The sequence below is a fragment of the Heterocephalus glaber genome, unplaced genomic scaffold (genome assembly GCF_053883595.1).
Source record: "Heterocephalus glaber isolate CG9 unplaced genomic scaffold, H.glaber_assembly_v1.0 deba00001509, whole genome shotgun sequence".
Classification (NCBI taxonomy): Eukaryota; Metazoa; Chordata; class Mammalia; order Rodentia; family Bathyergidae; genus Heterocephalus; species Heterocephalus glaber.
Genome location: NW_028258325.1, coordinates 34320163 through 34341607, shown reverse-complemented (window position 1 = coordinate 34341607; position 21445 = coordinate 34320163). Strand labels below are relative to the sequence as shown.

Below are 21445 nucleotides of genomic sequence, written 5' to 3'. Positions count from 1 at the left end.
AAGTGTTTAGCTTTTATGGTCATTTTGACTTTGGGGAAGAGAAATCTCACAGAAGTACACAGTGTGAGATCCGGTGAATAAGGTGGATGAGGACACACTGTAAAGTTTTTGGATGGCACTCGGCAGCAGCACTGTCTGTATTTTTCATCACAACTCATGTAGACACTTATGAAAGGTAACATCCAGAACTGCTTCAGAAAGTGCCAAGAACAATGGGATATAAGTGTGCTTGAAGGAAAGGGTGATTTTTTTTGAGAGGGATTAATGGCAATTGTATTTCATTGCAATAAATTAAAAAATTTTGAAATTTAGACATTCACTGTACTTTTGGATCACACCTTAATGGTCTATGTCCAACCCTGTCAGTAAGAAGCCAGATTATAATGTGATGACAGAAAAGACCTCAAGATGCCGGAATTCTCCAGTCTCTTTCATAATAGCATAAAAAAGGCAGCAACAAGAAAACGGAAGTTCTTAATAGGGTCACAACTTACATCTGAATAATACCAGGTGACAAAAAAAAAACATTGAGAGATAATTTCTATCCTCATGACTAAACACCAGCCTGACTCTTCCTTCTGCATCTCAGTGAATGTGCTCAGGACATGGCACAGAGGTACATCATGCAATGAAAGCAAAATTTTCTCTGATATGTAATCAGTATACTGCAGAGGGGGTGGAAAAGTCTCCAGAAAGAGGGCATATCAAAATGTGGAAGCACAGTCTAGTTTTTTTTAAATGCTACTATTTTTAGTAATGAAATTTAATTTATTTTAAAGTACTACTGAATAATTTGGTATTGGAAGAGGGGACAGGTTTCATGGTCAGCAAAAAAAGAAATATGTTTTTAAAATATCGATAAAACTTCACAGAAAATTGAAGAACAATAATTTATGGATTAAACAATCCTTTTCTAAACAATGAGAACAGCATATTCATATTCATCCTTTAGGTTTGTGGCATTTAGTTTTTCAAATAATTCAGCAGCTTTTTTTCATTCAGTATCTATTTTTAAGATCTATTACTGTGAATATCTTATCTATTTTGGTTATAATGGGTCAAAATATGACTTTCAATTATATAATTATTGGTATGAGAAGTGCATTTTTTTATGTTAATGGAGATATGCTTTCAAAAGACAAAACATAACTGAGCAGCAAAAAAGCCTGGGCTCCTATTTTTACGGCAACACTGAACCCATGGTCAGAATTTTCCTCAGAGGCCGCTAGGTGGCAGCACCACCCCACTGCTGGGACTAATTCAGGAGGAAAAATTCTTCACTTTCATTTTCATTATGTTTTAAGAGTAACGTGCTTTACCTTCAAATTAGTCTGTTATGAAACAAACCTGATGAGGAAAGCTCTGCATTTCCTTTTCTTGCTTGTTCACCATCATTTTCATCATCTTGGGTGTTCTGTTCAGTTTCCTCAGTGGTTACCTAAAAAAGATTTTTCCCCCCTTGAATGTAATATTCCTTTGAAAGTTCTAAAAAGGCAAAGGATTTGTTCTCAGTAGTAACTTTCAGGCCAACAAGGTGGACTTCTCACATGAATTCACTCTTTGGGTTTCCCGGGCAGCTTTCCTGGGGCGTCTATGAGCCTTGGAAGAGATGTCTTGTGAAGGGGGACAAGAGGACGCTCATGTTCCCGCTCCCCAACCCTCCTCCCTTCTTCCTTTTTTTCCACAAAGTTTGTAAATCACAGTCACCTCTCACTTGCTTCTCAAGGTCTTTCAATTTGGCTTAGGGTGTTTTGTTTGGGTCCTAAGGTTACAGTTAACCTCTCAGTGGCCTGGCTTGGGCATAGCTGCCTGAGGCGCTTAACACTGGATTTTATTCTTGCGGCTCTCTTCCTTCCTGGGCTCGGAATGACATCTGTCCCTGGAATGCTAGCTCTCTTTTCCTCACTTTCTTCTTGCCCTGGTTCTTCTTTTCTTTTCAACAACATATAGGTTATTACTAAAGATTTTAATTGGTCCCTATTTTGCTCCACTTGTGCCAAATCCTGATTTTACCCTAGTTGCTTGATTAAAAAAGTAAATAAATAAAAGTTTAAATTAAATACTAGCTAATACCTCAATAACCGAAAAGAACAAGTCGATGACTGCTGTGTTTTTTAGTAGAAGTTTCCTGAAAAGGGTTAAAGTTAAATTTGTAAAGTGTATATGAACTATTTCACAGATTTTGAAAGGTTTTCAGATAAAGGGTAAAGTTGGTTTCAGAAAAGGCATTATTAAATACTTTATAAAATGCCTCCACAGGTTCTCAAAAGGCTATGGATTTATTGATCTCTCATAAATACATAATTTAATCTATAAATCAAATCAAAATTTGCTTTTCTAGTCACCAAAATAAGTCCTTTAAAGTAAATGTATTGATGGGAACCATCATTGAATTTTTAAAGACAAAAAACTTTTAAGCAACAACTTTCCAAACTTCTAGAAGATTTTGCAATAGCATCCAGTGGAAAATATGTGATTTTTCTTTTGGAAGCTGGTATATTTTGAAGTCTTCATAATTAGATGGGAATTTCCTAGCAATAGATAACCATATATCAATTCTGGAAGAATATAACATTAAGTTAAAATGTACTGTTAAAACCCTAGGCAGGAAATAAGCATCATGTTGATATTATTTAATGGATTCTGTAATTTTTAATATAACAATAAACCTGAGCTGAATCCCTTTAAGAGACCTAATGAGTGAAAATAAAGTCATTTTTATTATACTTGTGGTGTGTGCATTCACATTTATATGAACCACTGAACACCAACTAGTTTAGCATTACAAAAGAATAAGTTGAGTTTTATTTAATGTGCACATATATAGAAATATTAATAACTGGTAGTGGTTTGTTTTATAATATTAAAATACAAAAAACACAGGAATAAAAAAAATACTGGGAGAAATACAGAGTTTTAGCTTTCATCTCCAAATGAATTAGATTATAGAAAACTATCTGAGGCCAGGAAACAAATTTGCAGTTAAATATTAATGAATTGTCCTCTAGGGAACACTGGTGTTTCCAATTACTAGAAATAACTAACTATAAAAAAGGGTCAAAGTGTCTACAGCCTAAAAATGAACAAAGAGATGAACATAGTTTATTAAATGTAAGAAGCCATCAATTTTAAGTTGTATCATTGTAGGTACTACTAAGAAAGAAAACATACTGTCTGCTAAAAGTGATACGCTTGATTATTGTAAGAGAAATCTTGATTTAGAGATGTTAAAATGTGGAAAGTTGCCATTTGGAATCAATAATATCAGATAATCCATGAAGCCCTTTAGACATAATGTATAATGCAAATAAGACAAGAGCCTCAGGATTAACTATTTCATTAAGGATTATTTTACTAACATACCACATTCTACTAAATTGTACTCATGCATGACTAATGGAGAAACTCTACTTTCAAGAATCTCACATTTCTAAATGTATTTCTATACAACTCAATACTCAAATACTAAGCTATGGACAACCCAATTTATCTTAAGATGATGGTTTAAAAGTTGCATCCTGGATTCGATGTGGTAAAATGAGAGTAGCATTAACAATAACTCTGAGGAATATTTACCAGGTGTCAGCCATTGGGACACTTGACACAGATAACTTCACTTAATCCTCAGAGCAAGCGTAAAGGCAGTACCTTTGTATAGGTGAGGAAATGGGGCCTAGGAGATTAAGTGATTTCCCAGGATCACACTGCTAGTAGACAGGGAGGTCAGAATGCTTCCCAGGGCTGATAACCCCCATGCTTCATCATCTGGGTGTGGAGTCAAACCCACCACTGTCTTAGGACTTTTCTCGTAGCTGAGACACGATACCCAACACCCACAATTTAAAGGCGGAGAGGTTTATTTTGGCTCATGGTTTTTGGAGGTTTCCATCCATGGTCAGCTGGCTCCAGGGCAGAGAGGGGATGGTGGAAATCATGGTGGAGTAAGCTGCTCGCGTCACGGCAGCCAGGAAGCAGAGAGAGAGAGAAGCAAGGAGCTAGGGAAGGAGACAGACCCTTGCAGGTCATGCTCCCCAGTGGCCTGCCTCTTCCAACCAGCCTCACCTCCTAACAGCACACTCAACCTCTAAATTCACCAAGGGATGAATCCACCAAGGGGTGCAGTGCCCCATGATCCAAGTACCCTCTGCACACATGAGGCTCTTGGAAGATCTAAACCACAGCAACTGCTAAGAGGTCCCCAGTAATCAGAGGTTTTGATCCATAAGAAGCACCGAGTAGCTGAGAGTTTCAAGTTTATTGCTGAAATTATTCAAACTGCCTTTTCTATTTCCTTTCCTTCCTCTACTTCCCATTCATTTATTCTGTAAAAGACTGGAGCTCCTTGGAATCATTCAGAGTAGAAGGCAATTTGATTGGATCCATTTCCCAGGACTGTTTAAAACTCACCCCCAAGTAATGAGGGCTAGGGGCCAGATATATAATCCATACGAGGAAAACAAGTATTCTCCTGGTATGCATTATTTACGGACCTCCCACTCTCAAGCTTAGTTTAAATGCACACTGGTCACCAAAATCAGGGTACTGCTAGCAAAATATTCAGGATATATTAAGAGAAAAAGCAAGCTGCAACATAATTTGAATAAGATGAACCTATTTAAAAAACTATATACACAGAGAAAAAGAAGATATACAGGGGACCAAGAGAAGAGAAGGAGGACATGTAAAAAGAATTAAGATGTGTTATATACCAACTCCCCACAATGAATGTAATCATGCTGCAAACATGGACTAATAAAAATAAAAAATTAAATCTTAACAGTATTATTTTCTGGGTGGCTGGGATAAGAGGTAGTTTACATTGTGTCTGTAGTTTCCTGAATTTTGCAATGTATACAGCCTATCTGTAATCAGGAAATGCTCCAAAGTCAGGTTCATTAACTTGTGTCTGCCTTCTCCACCCTGAAGACTTGCAACTTTTGTATTCACATCACTGCTTCCTAGGAAATGAGCTCAAAGTTGGCAGTTTTCACCCGTCCTGATAGAATCAGAGGTTTGCTTCAAACGAACCCGCCTTGCTGGGAAATGCACTTTCCTTTGCATACTTTCCTTTGCTTGTAGCTCAAACACAGGAGAGGACTTCCCTTCGCCTACTGGTAACACTTTCTCAAGAATGAAAACAAGTAAATAAAAACAGATCCCTGGATGTGAATGAATGAGACCACAGAAAGGTTTCCATGAGACCAAGTCAGGAGTTGGCTTCATGTTGATTCAGAATGGAATCCAGACTGGTCCGGGTGCCAGACTCAGCCCTGAGGACACAGGCGGGAGGTGGCAGCTTCCTGGTTTGAGAAAGATATGGTGGAGCCACAAAACTACCTGGTTACTAGAACCTTTTAACTAGAATCTTGTTGATGGACTGGCTCGGGCACCAACTTGGCAGGGTGGATTAGAGCTGTGAAGCAGAAAGGGGAGAGCCTCCTGAGACCTGGGGCAGGTACTGATCTTATCTCTAGGCCAGCTGCACTGTGAAGCTTGGCTTGATCATTTAACCTCCAAGGGCTGGAACTGTGATGCCCAAGGTCCTTTCCTGGGCAAGTATTCTGGAATTCTGAGTGATTTCCTGGTTCCAGTTTTAAATAACTTATCTGGACAGGAGCCTGGAAAGCCAGTCTATGCTTTCTGCTCAGGACCCAGGTACCACATAGGCTATGTATGTGTTTCTTCTTTCACGTCTGGACCCCTAAGATCCTGTTGCCACCAGAAGGAAGGGGAGCTTCATAGAAGATCTGGGTCTCCATGTCTTAAAATAAATTATATCTTGCACTGTATTTTCCCTCTGCTACTTTTATTTTCTTGCACTGTATTTTTCAAACCAATATGAGACTGACCCAGGTAAGATGGGCAAGGTTTAATTTTTTATTTTCCCTAATGAATTCTTCGTTGAAATCTGTAAATCCTCTGTATCTAAAAAATCTTTAATGTCTTTTTAACGAGTATTTATTCTAACTATAACTAAGATGGAGAAAATAGTTTCTAAAGAAATGTTTGTCGACATTTGACATCTAGAAGGAATTTGCAGTTGGTCTCAGCTGTGAAGAAAACAGCGCCTACTCGGATGCCTTCACCCCGCTCTCACAGCAAAGTGAAATGCTTCAAGAAAGGTCTGATTGTTTTCTTGGATCAGAAAACACAAAAGTGCTGAATTTTCAAGAGGAAGGCGATGGGCTTTTTCAGGATTGGAAGAACAAACCTACCTCATTATTTAGTTTGAGAAAAGCAGATAAAGTGGTTTACATATCCATAAGCTGAGTTTGGATCAGTCAGTGAGGAACAATTGTGGCAACCGGGTGGAAGGTGCTGGCCAGTAGGGACAGGGTGGCTCCATCCTTTGGGCTGAGTGGCTCAAAGGGGGCTGTTCAACAGTCATGGAATGGAGTCACAGCTGGGTCACTGTCTAGGGGAGGCTTGGGAACCTCAGTGGCAGGAGGAAGACAGAGCTGGGAAGGAGTGAACAACAGCAGAAGCAGAAAAAGCTGCAGGAAGGATCATGTGAGTGTCTGCAAAGGCAGTTGTCTTATGGAGAAAGCTCTTCACATCTGAATGTTTTTCAGAGAATTACAACTGGGATAGAGAAGTGTAACTGGGACAACTGACAAATGGAGCAGGAAGATGACAAGATCCATCTCATTCATATGAAATTTATATCGTTCCATACGGTAATTCTGATGATCTTACTTTAATTAAAAAAAACTGTATCACCATTTTGGGATCCTTAAAAATATATATTATAACCTTTTTCTTCCAATTTTTGGATGACAATCTTAAAAATAATTTAGGGGCACCTGTGGTCTGTGAGCCACCTTGACATCAATGTCAGGGTTTAGATCAAGATGTCCTCCAAAGGCCTCGTGCACTTAGAGGCAGGGTATTTGGAAGGTGACTGAATCTTGGGATGATACAGCTGACTTCCTGTTAGGAGGCGAGGTCTGGGCGGAAGAGGCGGGTCCCTGGGGCTGTGACCTGGAGGGGGTATAATCTTTTTTCTCAGCTTCTCTCTTCTCTCTCTGCTTCCTGGCTGCCAGAACAGGAAGAGCTTTTCTCTGCTCAGGCCCTTCCACCACGCTGTTTTTGTGTTTAAGCATGCTGAACGCGGACTGAAACTTCTGAAATGTGAGCCAAAATAAACTCCTCCTTTAAGCTGTGGGTGTTGGGTATAGTGTCTCAGTGATGAGAAAGTGACTAAACACAAATTGAGCCTCAAAAAACTTCACTTGTTCACGTGGAGTTTGATCTTTGACTTAGTGCATGGAGTGCTTCGGGTACTTCAGGAAAGGATCATTTTCATACTATTGAGTAAAGAAGAGATTCCGATACAAATATAACTGACAGGGAACCAAGGAAACAGAGGAAAGCTTTGAGGGAGACACAAATTTCTTTCTGTAGTCTACTTAAACACAAGACAGATAAGTCCTCAGATTAGAAGAACTTCAGAATTCTTTCCCAATCCTGTATTCTAGAATTCTGCGTTTGTGGTGTGACATAATTTTCTAACAAAAGTCTATGATGAAATGCAAAGAAAAGTGTTAGATTTTTACAGGGTGAAATGAACAAGCACTCTGAACTATCTCATGGATAACTGGGAGGGAGGGGACCGAACCTCCTACCTGGAGTGTACAGCATCGAGTCACTAGCATCACATCACATCCCTCCTGGGGTCCCCTCCTCGGTGCCTGACTACAGCCCATGCCTCTGATCCTGCTATTCCCAACAAGTGGAATTGCCTGCTTCCCTGTCCCCATTCCCATGCAAATCCTACACTTAAGGTCAAGATTCAAAACCTACATCCCATACACCATCCCAGACCACACCCGAACTATAATGATCTTAACCGTGCTTGCAATCTATTACTTCCCTCTGGCCTCCTTACTCTATAATCTATTTAATTATATATTGCTTTAGATACTTTTCCAGTTGCTTTATGAGACTTTTTCTTGTCAGCGAGTTTATAACTTTCTAAAATCTATTTCAGAGAAAATAGGGCAAACCTATCAGTTATGAGCAGGCACTTATCATACTTGGCAGCCACCCATCTTCAGGGTAGCTGCTGTCACAATCTGATCACCTTAGAGGTGGGGCAGCAAGAATGATGGGTAGATACAAAATATTAAAAAACAAAATCCCAATATAAATAGGATTTATTTCTACCAGAAGAGAGTCATGGTCCCAAGAGTGTCAAATGAGAAAGGTGAGGTAGAAGGGAACTAACGGGATGACATAATGTCATAGAAAAGTGCTCCTGCCAGCCCAAGAGGCTGACACTGCTACCTCCCCCTGCCCCACGGGAGGTGTCATGCCTGCCTTCTGGGTCACTCTGCCTCAAGTTCTGAATTAATCCTCCTGCCTCCTGTTCTGCTGTGCCCTTTGAACAGTTCCAGCTCGCCCTAGAGAAATTGTGACATTTTAGTTGTGAGTGACACTACTCCTCTGTAGAGAGTGTATCAGTTGGGAATGCAGTTTTTGGAAGAAAGGCACTATTTAAAAAGAAGAACACTATTCCTTTGACAGCTGCATGGAATTGGGTACATGAGTTAGAAATAGAAAGTCAAGTCCATGCTGGTATCCTTCCCTGGGAGGCTCTTAAGTATAGCCTCTCATTTCAAGCTGGCCACCACACATCTGCCATAACCAATGCATTCCACTTTTTCAATAGGAATACACTGGCTGCAGCATGGTCAAGGAATTCTTTTCTTGGAATAAGGGAGAAGGAAGTAAATTGAGCAGTAGGTTACTGGAAAAGTGATTTCTTTAAAATGACTCTTGGGATAAGCTCCTGTGAGTGGGAAACTTTGGGTGTCTTAAACTGCATGTATGAAGTCCTTCAGTAACGACCAAAGTTCCACAGAGCATAGCTAATAACTTTGCTTCTGGTCTGATAGATGGAGAGAGCTACCAACCCAATAAATAATATAATAGCTCCTTCCATCATTAGTTTAAGAGCCCCAAGTATTAAAGACAAGGACAGAAGAGCTACTGCAGTTCCCATTACGGTTTACTGAACTACAGAAGACTGTGAACCTGGCAACTGTTCCAAGGAATAAATTCACAGGAGATGGGACTCCTGGGCTTTTCCATGAGCTTAGGCTGGCATCCTGAAGCTGCCTGTCCTAGTTCTCAGGGAGAATGTCTAAATGGCTATCTTTGGTTTGGAGTACTCCTTGTGATAGTGTGTGTGTAAACTTCTGAAATTAATAGAAATCCTTTCAGATCATGGAATTTTGCTTTTTGGGGGTGGTGGTACTGGGGATTGAACTCAGGGCCTTGCATTTGTGAGGCAGGTGGTGGAACCACTGAGCTAAATCCTCAGCACCTACTTTTCTTAAGATATTTTGGGTGATATATACTCACTATGAAATCTTTTTTTCCCCCTTCAGTCCTAGGAATTGAACCCAGGGCTTTGTGCATGCTAAACAAGCACTCTACCACTGAACTATATTTCCAGGAATTTTTGAATTTTGTTTTGAGACAGAGTGTTCCTAAGTTGTCCAGGCTGGCCTTGGATTTGGGATGCTCCTGTCTTTGCCTCCTGAGCAGCTGGGATTACAAGTGAGCATCGCCATGCTTGGTAGAATCTTTTTAATGAAGAGAATTTGAAAATGCTCATGAGGAAGTATGGTAAAAATGAAAAAAAACCCATAATTACTACTGTCTTAGAAAAGCAATTCTACCCCTGTAATGTCTAATTAATTTAGGTGACTTCTAGTTTAAATTTAAGAGCAGAAGTTAATGTTTATTGCACCAATTAAGTTACTGTTAGCAGAACTCAATATTCAATATCTCATGGCAATCTGTAAGAACTCTTCAGAGGTAGTCAGATTTATGAAAATGAAAAGTAAAATTATGGTTTAGGGGAAGAGACCCGGCATTTGCCTGGAGCATAAAACATTGCTTCTGGAGACCAGGAAACATGCTATGGTAGTAAGGAATTTGGCTCTCTTTCCATTTGACTTTCTTTCATAGAGCATTGGGCACTGTGAGGAAGATTACATCCTCTTAACTCCTCTAAAAACCACAATTTTATTCTTCAAATAACAAACCCAGAGATAAGAAAAATACTGACTTGTTCACTGGGTGGGTTTTAGCTAGCTGGGTCACCTAACATTCAGCTCTGGAAATGAATGACAATTCTCCTTATGGACCAAATTATTCAAAGTGCTGGAGAAGAAATCTCAACATCTTTCCCCTTTCTTTACTCAAAATACACACCCAAATGCTAGAAATTAAAACAGCAGAAACTTGGCCTCTATTGAGGACAAGTAAGGTTGAACAGAGTCCAGCCTGCACTCCAGAAGCTGGGCTGTGTTGATCAACGAACCAGCATGAATATTTCTGGTGAGAAATCCAAGAAAGTGTAATCATCCCAATGATGTTTCCTACCCCAAAGTTCTGGATGTTATGTTAGAATTCTCTTTTCTCTGTTCTTGAGCTACCTTTCCTTTCTCAACTTGGTAATATCCTTTAATTAAGTTACTCTGAATTTAAAAAGCTAAAAAAATTAGTTTTCCTTCTAATGAATTTTGGTTTTTTGACTAGTAAGAAAAAACCCCTTTAATACATATCATCAAAGATGGAAAGTCAGGTTCTGTTAGTACCAGTTATTTTCAAATTGTATTGCCAAGTCTAATGAGGTCTTGACCAAACCAAAAGAAAAAAGCATTGTAAAGATTCATTTTTCTGTAACACCAGAAACTAACAATATGAAAATAAGAAAAAGTTGGTTTTTGTTCACAAAATACATTATCTTTGACTACATCCCATTGTTATGGTTTGACTTGTCTCCCCAAAGTCCCTAATATGTCAGAATATGAACTTATTTGGAAATAGGGTTGCTGCAGATGTCATTAGTTAAGATAAGGTCATCCTGGAGTGGGGTCGTTAGAAAAGGGAAATTCTGCCTATAGACACGCGTACAGGGATGATGAAGCTAGAGATCAGGACGACACAGCTACCCGCCATGAAATGTCAGGATTGCCAGCAGCTAGGAGAGAGGCAAGGCACAGATTCTCCCTCCCAGCCAACAGAAGGAACCCACCCTGCCAACACCTTGCTTTAGATGTCTAGCCATTAGGACAGAGAAATAATTAATTCTTTTGTTTAGCCATTTAGTGTGTGGTCCTTTGTTATGGAAGCTCTAGCAAACTAATATTCCCAAACAGAAGGTTGGATCATTGGCACAACCTACTTATTTTTTTGTTTTGTTTTGGTACCGGGGATCTAACTCGGGTCCTTGCACTTGCGAGGCAGGTGGTGGAACCACTAAGCTAAATCCCCGCCTTAGCCTACTTATTTTTAAAACTATATCCTTCCATGATACAATTATTCCAAAGAGGGGGAAAAATTTGGTTCTTACTGTCAGTTCCTGGGGAAGAGAATTTGGCTTCTTGATGTTGATCTCAATGCTGTTCTTGTCCTGTTTCACCTCCACTGGGGACCCGTGCACTCTGGCCACCCCTTCAAACATCTGGGATTTGGTTAAGGAGGGGCCAGGCACCACTGCAGAATTCTCTTTTTCTTTTTCCTCCTCATCTCCATGGACTGTCTCTCCATTCATGCTGACTTTCCCATCTACCTGTACAAGCCAGAATGAACAAAAAACATGCTATTCTACAACCAAAGACAGTGACAAAGTAACACATCCATATTTACCCTAGAGAATTACTGTTAAATAATCATAGTCCAACAAAGAATGAGGTCTCTCAAATGTTTTCATGGGTATAGAAGTCAGAGCTTCTATAAATGCCATCTTTAAAAGGCCACATTACTGTTAGATGATACTTTATGTTCACCTGGTTTATGGTGTGCTTTTATTTTTAAGTATAGAAAAACAAGAAATCTTAAACACAAATACATGCCACATATTTAGGTTGCCATAATTTTTCATTTTAGTTCTAACTGCTCTTCCACAATTTGGACTTTACCATGTGCTGGTAGAGGGGGGAATGGGGCTGTCTTTGAAGCTCGCTTGGAAGGCAGGGGATCTGATGATACTATGCCATGTCACAATAAATCCCCTTTTCTAGTTAATTTTATAACCCCAGTTTCTTCAAGAATAAAAGGCATGCACATCAAAATATTTTTGTTTTTTACTCAGGTCTAGGGAAGGCGGTGAGAGAAAGGCAGGAGGAGCAGAGAGTGGTTAGCCTGGTTAGGCATACAAAAAATTCTGCTTGAAGGGTGAGGCAGACTGTGCAGTGATTACAAGAGCAAACTCTGCCATGAGCTGACTTAAGATCGAATCCTAACTCTAGCACTTAGCAGCCATATGATCTCCAGCAGGCTTTGCTTTCCTTTGTGTTCAAACGCAAAATTTAACTTAACCATATTTTCTTCATAGTGCTGTTCTGGGGATTGTTTTTCTTACTGGGAGTTAATATATGTTGAGAGTTTAGAACAGAATCTGACATGTTAGGAACTTAAATATTATCTATTATTGTGCCATTTAATATCTTTTGAAAGAAATAATGGAAGCCTAGGAATCCACTATCATTTATTTATCTTGTGCCAACTGGCTTTTCATACTCTGTTACTTGTTACCCATAGAACTTTTAAAATCACAACTCAGCACACATTCCTAAAACAGAAGTTTCCCAAGGCAATATATACCTTTATTGTGTGTGGTCACTAGGCTGTTTTCTATAATATTCTATTCTACTTCATTAAAAAAATGCTGATTGTGAACCACTAAATTGACTTAATAATGTAGCAACTGGTGGCAACTCTTTTTTTGAAAACTACTGGCTTAAACTTTTTAAAAAATACACTATAGATAATTTATTTTATTTTATTTTGAGATGGGGGGTCTTCCTATATTGTCCAGGCTGGTCTCGAATTCTCAGGTTCAAGCACTCCTCCTGCCTCAGCCTCCAAGCTGCTCGGACTACAGTCATGAACCTCCATGCCCAGCACTTCCTTTACTTTTAATTCTGTTGTACTGGTGAAATAACTGGCCTGTACAGTGTCTACTGCCTTCCCCTTGCCCCAAGGAACACACACACGCATGCTCTTCCCTCAGCTTCCTTTGCTGCTATTTCCTGGTAACTACTGTCTTATTTACCTATTACCTTTGACCACAGCTGGCCATTCACTCACCAGTGATGGAGCTATAGGCTATCAATCGAAGTGATAGCCACCAAGGCCAGTGATGAGTCCAGGAGACAACCACTGGGCAAGAGGGAACTCCAGCTCTAAGAAGATCTCTACTCAAGTTCCTAACACCTCTCCTCCCATGGGTGATCTCCTGGGGCCTCTACACTATCTAGTCCCATGGAGAAGGACAGAGGTTTCTTGAGTCTGGGTTTTATCATAAAGTCATCAACCACAGCTCTTCTGTATAAATGATCACACTGCACTGTTCACATAAAAGAAGGAAAGTGGATGTCTACATGATATGATCAGATGCCTTAGACACTCAATTAAATACAGGCACCTCCTACCCTGTTCAGGGCCACCTCAACATAAAATTTTCCTTGGTGGGATGTCCTAGACCACTCATTGGTAAAGAAAGTAGTTAAATACTAAGGTAGACCACTGAGCATATTATGTATGCATATACGTGTGTGCATGAGTCCATAGCTCATCTTCTCAGGAAAAATCCATTTGTTTATTCACTAAATGCAATGCCTACCATGTCCTTGGAACAAATGCCAGGCTCTTAGAATGAAGCTGTGATTAGTAAAGACACAGCCCCTTCCCTGACAGGGATAAACATTGCAATTCAATCCAGATGAGACAGCTGGAACATTTTTTCAATCCTATCAAAGCTTAAGGGACAGGTTTTTAAGATCCATTCAGAATTATTCAAGCAAAAGTCAGAAAGTATTGTTTGATTCCCTGTGAAATTCACTAAGGAAGATATATAGCATCACACTGCTCTATTAGTTGAGCTACATAAACTTCTTACAGTCATAACTGTCACATCTAAAAAGATGAATTTCACCTTTCTCTTCTATTATAAACTCGTGTGATCTGCAAGGACAATGAAAATTGATTTCTCTTTGAAGTCAAAAGAGCTTAAGACAAAGGATGAGTGTTTCCTCACCACAGGAGAGAAAATACTGGAATGTGAGGATGTGAAAAGATGTTTTGTTGTCAAAGGTTCTTTGATTCTGGAACATTATTTTTACATATTTGCTGGTAAAACAAGCCATTCTGTTTCTACTTAAGAGAAAAACCTTGGTTCCCATCTGAGGCCCAAGCAATCCTATGTTCCCATGTGTTCCTTGTATTTTTTTCCAGTCGTAACACCTTTTTGGATATGACGTCAATTTCTTCCAAAAAGAGATGTAGCTGTATGTATTTCTATTAAACACAAAAGTACTTAGAAGTTTGTTTTGAGGAATTTGCCATATCTCCAGAGAGCAGAATACTAGGGTGTCACTAAAGTAGGGTTTCTCCCCACTACTGTACAGAGACCATGCCATTATGTCAAACTAGGAAACTGACCTTGCTGGTGGAGATGACTCAGTGTCATCACACTGGGGTCCAGTGGTATTAAGAACAGTGACTAAGGATAATCTGTCTCTTGAGTATTTACAGACCAAATCTCCAGGGACCCGAAAATGAACGATTACAAATGTTAGCATATTTGGTTTTTGTTTGGTAAAAATAAATGCATTTTCTTGAGCCAGGATGCTTCTTTCCATTGATCACCTGGAATTCAGTTTTGGTTCTACTCTTAAAGAACTCCTCCTACCTTAAAGGTCTTCAGAACCTCTTGAGAGTTTTTGGGATGGGAGTAAGGCTTGGGGGTCAGCATAGGCACTGCTTTGGGAGTGACAGTTTTGCTTGGAGACCCACTGCCTGCTGACACGCTGGTATCCAGACCACTGGCACGAGCAATGGTGGTTTCAACAGTGGCAGTGAATTTGGGTGGAGGCAGTGACTGTTGCCGCAGATACTTCATGGGGTTGGGGTCTTTCAGGAAGGAGGATAAGTTTGGCTCTGTTGAATGGCTTCTTTCCAGAATTTTTGGCATCTCCAAGCGTTCAAGGACAGCCTCACTGATGGTGAACCTTTCGATGTACTGCTGAAGTATCCCCTCTGCCTCCTCCCGGGACCTCGCATTCTTATACGCCTCATGCAACTCTCTCTCTCTCCGTTCCCTAGAGGATGGGGAGCAATGATAAGGTTAAAACAAGAGTGTAAGATATGGCATTAGAGCTTCTGTGATAACCAACATTTGTAAGGAAAAGCACATCTAGATATTATACATTACAAACAACAGAAAGGACCCACTTTTCTTGAACGATTTCTCTGTAGGTTTTGATACTTTTTCTTCGTTCACTTTTCCCATCTTCTCCAGCCAATAACTTCTCCATTTTTTTCCTTTCTTCCTCTTTCTTGATTAAGTCCTGAGAAGCACTTCTTCTCCGATTCTTCCATCGAGCCAGATCCTGGGGGGAGGAGGACATGGACAGAATGTTCTTCAGCTTGCACATTATTCCATTTCTATGATTTGGAGCTTAGTGAACCCCGAGGAGGGATGGAGGCATGATGCCAGGGCATTGCCATACAATCCAGTGTAACTCTGGTTAACATGGGATGCCTCAAAGGCAGGAAATTTTCAAATATTATCCACATAAGATATAGCAGGGCAGTATTTTTTTTTAAACATGGCAGTGTGAAATATGCAATCAAATTTTATGTCTCTTGCCAAATTTTAGAGAACTGCTTCACAAGGCAATTGTAGGAAACTTCATTTTCTTCTATTCATAATCTCAGCATTATAAATCTCTTAGAAGTAAAGGCAGAAAACACCCAGGATCTTATAGACCCATTAATTCATGTGATCTTTAGAACAACTTCACCACAAATTGGACAGGTAGTTATAGCACAATGTGAGCAGTGAGGATTCTGGGGTCAGATGTATGAGAATGCAGCTGTGGGAAATAACTCTGCACTGTCTTTTCCTTGCCCTGGAAACTCAGGAGTGTTTCTTAGCCTCTCTTCCTCAGATTTCTCACCTCTGAAGTGGGGATGATAAACAACACCTCTGCTAATAAGTCTGGAGGTTTAAATGCGATAATGCCAGGCACAATGAGCACTCAATATGTTGTAGACAACTTGTTACGATTGTATTTTATCAACCCTGGAGAGGTTAACTATTTTGACTAATGGTAGTGTCAAGTTCACAATAGCTACCTCAGAGTAGGAGGATTAAATAATCCTCCTAATTATTAAATGATCCACTCTGCCAGCCCGAATCCCTAACTTCAAGCAGTTTCCCAGGCGCTAGCTCTTTGCTCTCAGCACACAATGATCTCAAAGCCCCCAGCAGCCTTTTCCACCCTTCCTCCCTGTTTCAAATCCTGGCTCCATGACTTGTGCTGTGTGACTCTGGGCAAGTGACTTCACTGGAATGGAACTTGAGTGTGGCATCAGGGATCGTGACAGGTGCCACTTCACTGGGTTACTAAGAGCAGTGAATGAGTGACCACAGGCAAAGCACTTGGAACACCATGCAGTACAGTACAGCTTCAGGGCTGGCAGTTGTGAGGTTACCACCACCGTCCTCCTCTTCCTCAAACACAGAATCTCAAAAGACTGCATCCTTAATTCTGTGACCCACTCCGGTCGCCTGCCTCTCGTGCCTCCCTCCTGGTGGTCAAGCTTTTGGGAAGGGTTCCCTCGTCACCCTCACGTTGCTCCTATCGCCTTTACCGTGTCCCAGGTGGGATTCCTTCCCCGTCGCGCTCTCGAGCCCAAGTCCACCCACCGGGCCGAGTTTGGGGCTGGGAGTCGCCACCCCGCTGCCCGCGCGCGCGGCCTTGGCCGAAACTCACATCTTGCCACTTGTCGTCCTCTTCCCTCAGCTGGTTATTTATCAGCTGCAGCTGCTCCTGGCGGGCCCTGCTGTGCGGCAGCACCGTGGCCTCCTCCTCGCACCGCATGTCAAACATACTCGTGCTCCTGAGCGCCCAGAGCAAAAACAAAAAGCGAGCAAGATCAGCGCCCGGCCCTGCTCCGCGCGCGCTCCGCCGCCTGGGGGCGCCACCGCGCTGGAAGCGGCCGGCCTCCCTCCCTCCTCTTGCAGCCCTAGCTGCTGCTGCAGAAGCCAGTGTGCCTTTGTCTTCGGAGATGGCACTGCACGGGGTCATTTTATATATTGGTGCCAAAGAAGAACTCGGAAAGGTATTCGAAGTTCTGGGCTCCTCTCCTATAGAAATTATTTTAAAATAAGAATTAAAAGGTATAGAGCTTGGGGGAGAATTTGTGTGTGGGGCGACAGTGTTCCACGAAGTGGAACTTTATTGCAGTAAATGTTTCTTTGTAAAAAGAGTTGGCTTAAATGCTTCCTACACGAACGAAGGCGATTTCTGTAATTTTCCAATATTCCAATATAGGGCCTCAGGCTTAGGACACCTACTGTTCCATATTTTGTCCTTTGAGTTTTAGATGCATCCACTAACTATTGGATTATATCGAATGGTACAATTGATTATGTGTATGTTTGATGTAGTTATTCCTCTTTATTTCCTGTAAAACGGTCACTGATAGTACCTTTGAAGGTATCTGGGAATCAAGAAAATAAGGTATTTATAGTAAAGAGTAAGGAATAAAATATATAAATCAGCATATAATCCATGTCTTAAGATACTAATCATTTTAATTTATTTTTGCCAAGACACCTCCAAATTTACTCTTTTAAAATAAAAAAGATAGGGCCAGGGATTTAGCTCAGTGGTACCACTGCCTGCCTTGCAAGCACAAGGTCCCAAGTTCTATCCCTGGTACCAAAAATAAAAAAATTAAAAAGATAGGGAAAGCAATTTTTAAAAAAATCTTAGGTTGTGCATGCAATTAATATTCTATAGGAGCTTATTAAATGTTGAATAAGACGAGAGATGCTTGCGTAGACCTCTGTTACAGCAAGAGCTGAGGCAGCAACATGAATACAGAAATAGAAACCAAAGCACAAAAATCTTCCCCTTTCTTTTCTCCTCTCTCTCCCTCCCTCGTGTCCCCCCCCCCCCCCCGCCCTTCCATCCTTTCCTTCACTTTCCTTCCTTCTTTCTACTAGCTCTGGGACCAAGTGGGTTACACAGTCCAAAACTCAAGAAATGGAGGCCCTTTAAAAGTTTACTGTTAGCCACTAGGTACAGAAAGCAGCAATAGTCTTTTTTTTTTTTTTTTTAGCAATAGTCTATTTTTGAAGCCAGCTTAACAGAGACAGAGAGAGAAAAAAAGCAGCCATGCACTTAGACAGCAGCTAATTCCAGACATCACTGGTGATGTCTGCATCGCTGCCCCACGGGCAGACACTGAGCAGCAGCAGTGGGGCTGGGTGCAACAGGCTCTTTGGCAGACAGCTCTGCATGGAGACCACAACCCCCCCCCCCCCAGGCAATGCCTGCTCCCCCTCACTTCAACCCATTCAGAACAAATCTGCATGAATGGTCCTTATATCTCCTCTCCCTCTAGATGTCTTACAATTTAAGTCTGACTTCAGAGAACTAAAAAGAAAAGATTGTCCTTGTAATCATTCTTTCCCAAGAGCATTCTAACAATCTAGTTGTACAGATGGATTTTTATCTGAGCCTTCTATTGGCACCATGCGAAGCTGCCGCCACCTACTCGGTAGGTAGCGTTGATTCCAGCAGCTGTGCCTTCCAACAAAAATAAACTGTGGTCCTCAAAAGGGAAGAAGACCTATGATTTCTCACCTATTTTATACTACTTACTAATGTTGTTTAAGAAAGACTTACGAATTTACAGGGTTGGGTAGAAAAGTCAAACCCATGTTCACCTAAGCAGGCCTTCCAGAGGAGGTCAAAATCTATCCTACTCTTCCTCACACAGTTAAAAGAGAAAAACAAAAAACCTTACCTTTAAAATAGCAAATCCAGTCACTTATGTTTTAAGGGAATTTACAATCTCTGCTAAGACCTTAGAAGGTATAAACCTTTCTGAGCCACCAAACAGCTCAGAGCCACCAAGATTAGAAGATCCTTATATAATCCAAGTATCGGGCAGATTGTGGGAGAAAAAGGTCCTCTCCTTCAACTTTGCCATCTATAATTCCTAAAGGCCAGCATTTTGCTTTAGGCCACAGTAATCAGCCATGGAGCCAAGTCTTCTTCTGAAATCCCTGGATGGGAATGGCAGCCTTCTCCAAGATCCGAGACTTGGCTCTCTCCTAAAAGGGCATGGAGAGCCAGGAGCAGGCCCTCAGAACTGCCTTTCTGTGAAGCTCTCATTACCTCAGCCCAAATGAGGCCAAATGCTGGTTAAAAAGAAAAAAGAGAAACTCTTGTTTGCCCTCTCCTATATCAGGAAGTATTATTTTTTCCCCCAAATTTTTAAAAAAGAAGTATCAGCAAACAGGCCAAAAAATAAATAACAAAACTATGTGATATCTGTATGTCCTCTCAAAAATGAGGAACTGAGAAAGTTGAGAATTGACAATACTTGATGAAAATGAGCTGAATCACCATTTAGAAATGTCCTCTGATTCAGAGGTTGGACTCAGCCTCTCAAATGAAGAAGCATGGGTCTGGCGATGGGGTGAGTGTGAGGGAGATCTGCGAGCCCAGCTTCCAGAGTACTCTAGTGTGAATTAGACTAACCCTGTGCTTCTCAGGACCAACACCTATGCCCCTGGGCTGCTGGGACAAGAACTCAGGACTCTCTTGGGGGTAGGGTACCATTTTTGAGGGATGAGATCAAATTTCCTCAAAGGACACTTGGAAATTGTTTCTGTGCCAAGTGTAAAGGAAGGGAATTCAGAACAAAATGGCCTCTAGCTGTACCAAGGTGCAGACTCTTTGGTAGGGAGAATGTTGGCTGAGGAAGAATGCACAAGTCAAGGAAGGGCAAGAAGGTGAAGTGAAATCCACAGGGACATTTTTGGCTGGCCAGGAACGGAAATTTCTGTCTGCCTGTGTGGTAGGTCTGCCCTTGACCTATATTCTCCTTCAAAGGCACATCTTTTTTTGATTGGGCTGTAAAATTCTTCAAAGTGAAGAATGTGTCAATTATTAATAAATATAGCCAGTGACAATAATTGCCTTTAAAGATTTTGAAAAAAAAGGAAGAGAGTGGAGAAATAAACTAAAAATAGTACACACATCTCTATTTAATAAATTAACTCCTGATAACAGCTTTTCATTTTGCTCCCCACTTGGCTTCATATAAGTTATGTCTACTGCAAGCAGGAAATTGTGTACTTCGGATATTCCCAGATAAGACCTCTGGGAAAGAAGTTCCTTTAACTCTTCTTGGTCCACAGGGCTGGTTTTTGTAAACTTAGAGGGGAGAAAGGAGCCTCTCCCCCCACCACACACACACACATTTTTTTAAAACTGTGTTTGCTGAGGTGAGGTTTCATTTTCACATGCACGCCAAATTCAAACGCTCTTCACTGTAGCTTCCTTTTTTCCACCACGTAGGGTTTCTCAGAGATCTATTTTAGTCAGATTGCACAGCAGCTCTGCGCTGATGAGGAATAAATCCATTCTATCAAAATGTTTTTGCTCACCAAATCAAAGTAGTGTTTTGTCTATCAATCTCATACAATCCTCCTCTCAGTGAGTGTTAAATATTGCCAGTGTAGGTTTTAAAAGGAATAACCAGGGCTCAATTTTACAAACTACTTAACTCTGAGCAGTCATTCAAGCTCCAGCTGAATTTGGTTTTGAGATGTGAGCTCACTGTATGTAGATAACTAACAGCCGGAGATCATTCACTGAAACTTGGCAATGGAGCCTGACTGCGTGGGGCCAGGAGACCAAAGTAAGCTGCCATCTTGAATGTGGCATGGAAAAAGCACAATGTGAAAATACTTAATTTGGCGGGTCTAAATTCATATCCTCAGTGGAAACAGTGTTTGTGGATTCTACATCCTTTTATATAAGCACCTCCCTCTGTGACCTAAAACCATGGCTCAGATATAAAGGACAGGCAAAAAGAAGGCTGGTGTCATTCTTCCAATGGCTCAGCCTCCCACCAGGACACAAAACCTTTTGCAGAGAAGAAAGATGTCAGGCTCAGCATTCTACTGAAATTGGGATTAATTACTAACCCAGTTCCTTAACACACAAATTACTCAAATCTGAGAAGGCTAATATTCTCCAAAGAAAACTTTTGGTTTGTATGTCAGTTGCAGAATGATCTGCACATGGGAAATCCATTTTTAAAGCAGATTTAATGTGGTCACATAGGAGAGGTGTGGAATTTGGATATGAGTGCAAGGCTGAGAATAAATCTATGAGAGGAGAGGAGTGAATAGTAAGTAGCCAGGAGAGGAAGCGCAAGTCATGTTTTACATCCTTGACCCCTTGCTATGCCAAGGAACTTGAACAAAACTCCAATGTTTTGGCCTCAAGCATCCCACAGTTTATATGATTCCAACCTGGGAGGAACTTGGGCTTCTGAATTCACAATTAGTGGTTTAAGGTTTATTTTCTTAGTTTGAAAAAATGTGACTATG

At 40.9% G+C, this 21445-nt stretch overlaps 1 protein-coding gene across 22 annotated transcripts in view; it reads right to left on the bottom strand.

Annotated features, from left to right (window-relative positions):
• Nucleotides 1-21445, bottom strand: part of Limch1 (LIM and calponin homology domains 1) — a 329430-nt gene that overhangs the window by 33979 nt on the left and 274006 nt on the right. For 21 of the 22 annotated variants that reach the window (XM_021262418.2, XM_087187511.1, XM_087187515.1 and 18 more), the window contains 5 exons: nucleotides 16800-16926; nucleotides 15253-15410; nucleotides 14711-15119; nucleotides 11369-11587; nucleotides 1348-1438 (listed from right to left, as the gene is read on the bottom strand). In XM_021262418.2, the coding sequence (XP_021118077.1) occupies nucleotides 1348-1438; nucleotides 11369-11587; nucleotides 14711-15119; nucleotides 15253-15410; nucleotides 16800-16926 (1004 nt within the window). Of the gene's footprint in view, nucleotides 1-1347; nucleotides 1439-11368; nucleotides 11588-14710; nucleotides 15120-15252; nucleotides 15411-16799; nucleotides 16927-18843; nucleotides 19411-21445 lie in introns of those variants that run through there. The other variant, XM_087187531.1, reaches the window with a different exon arrangement.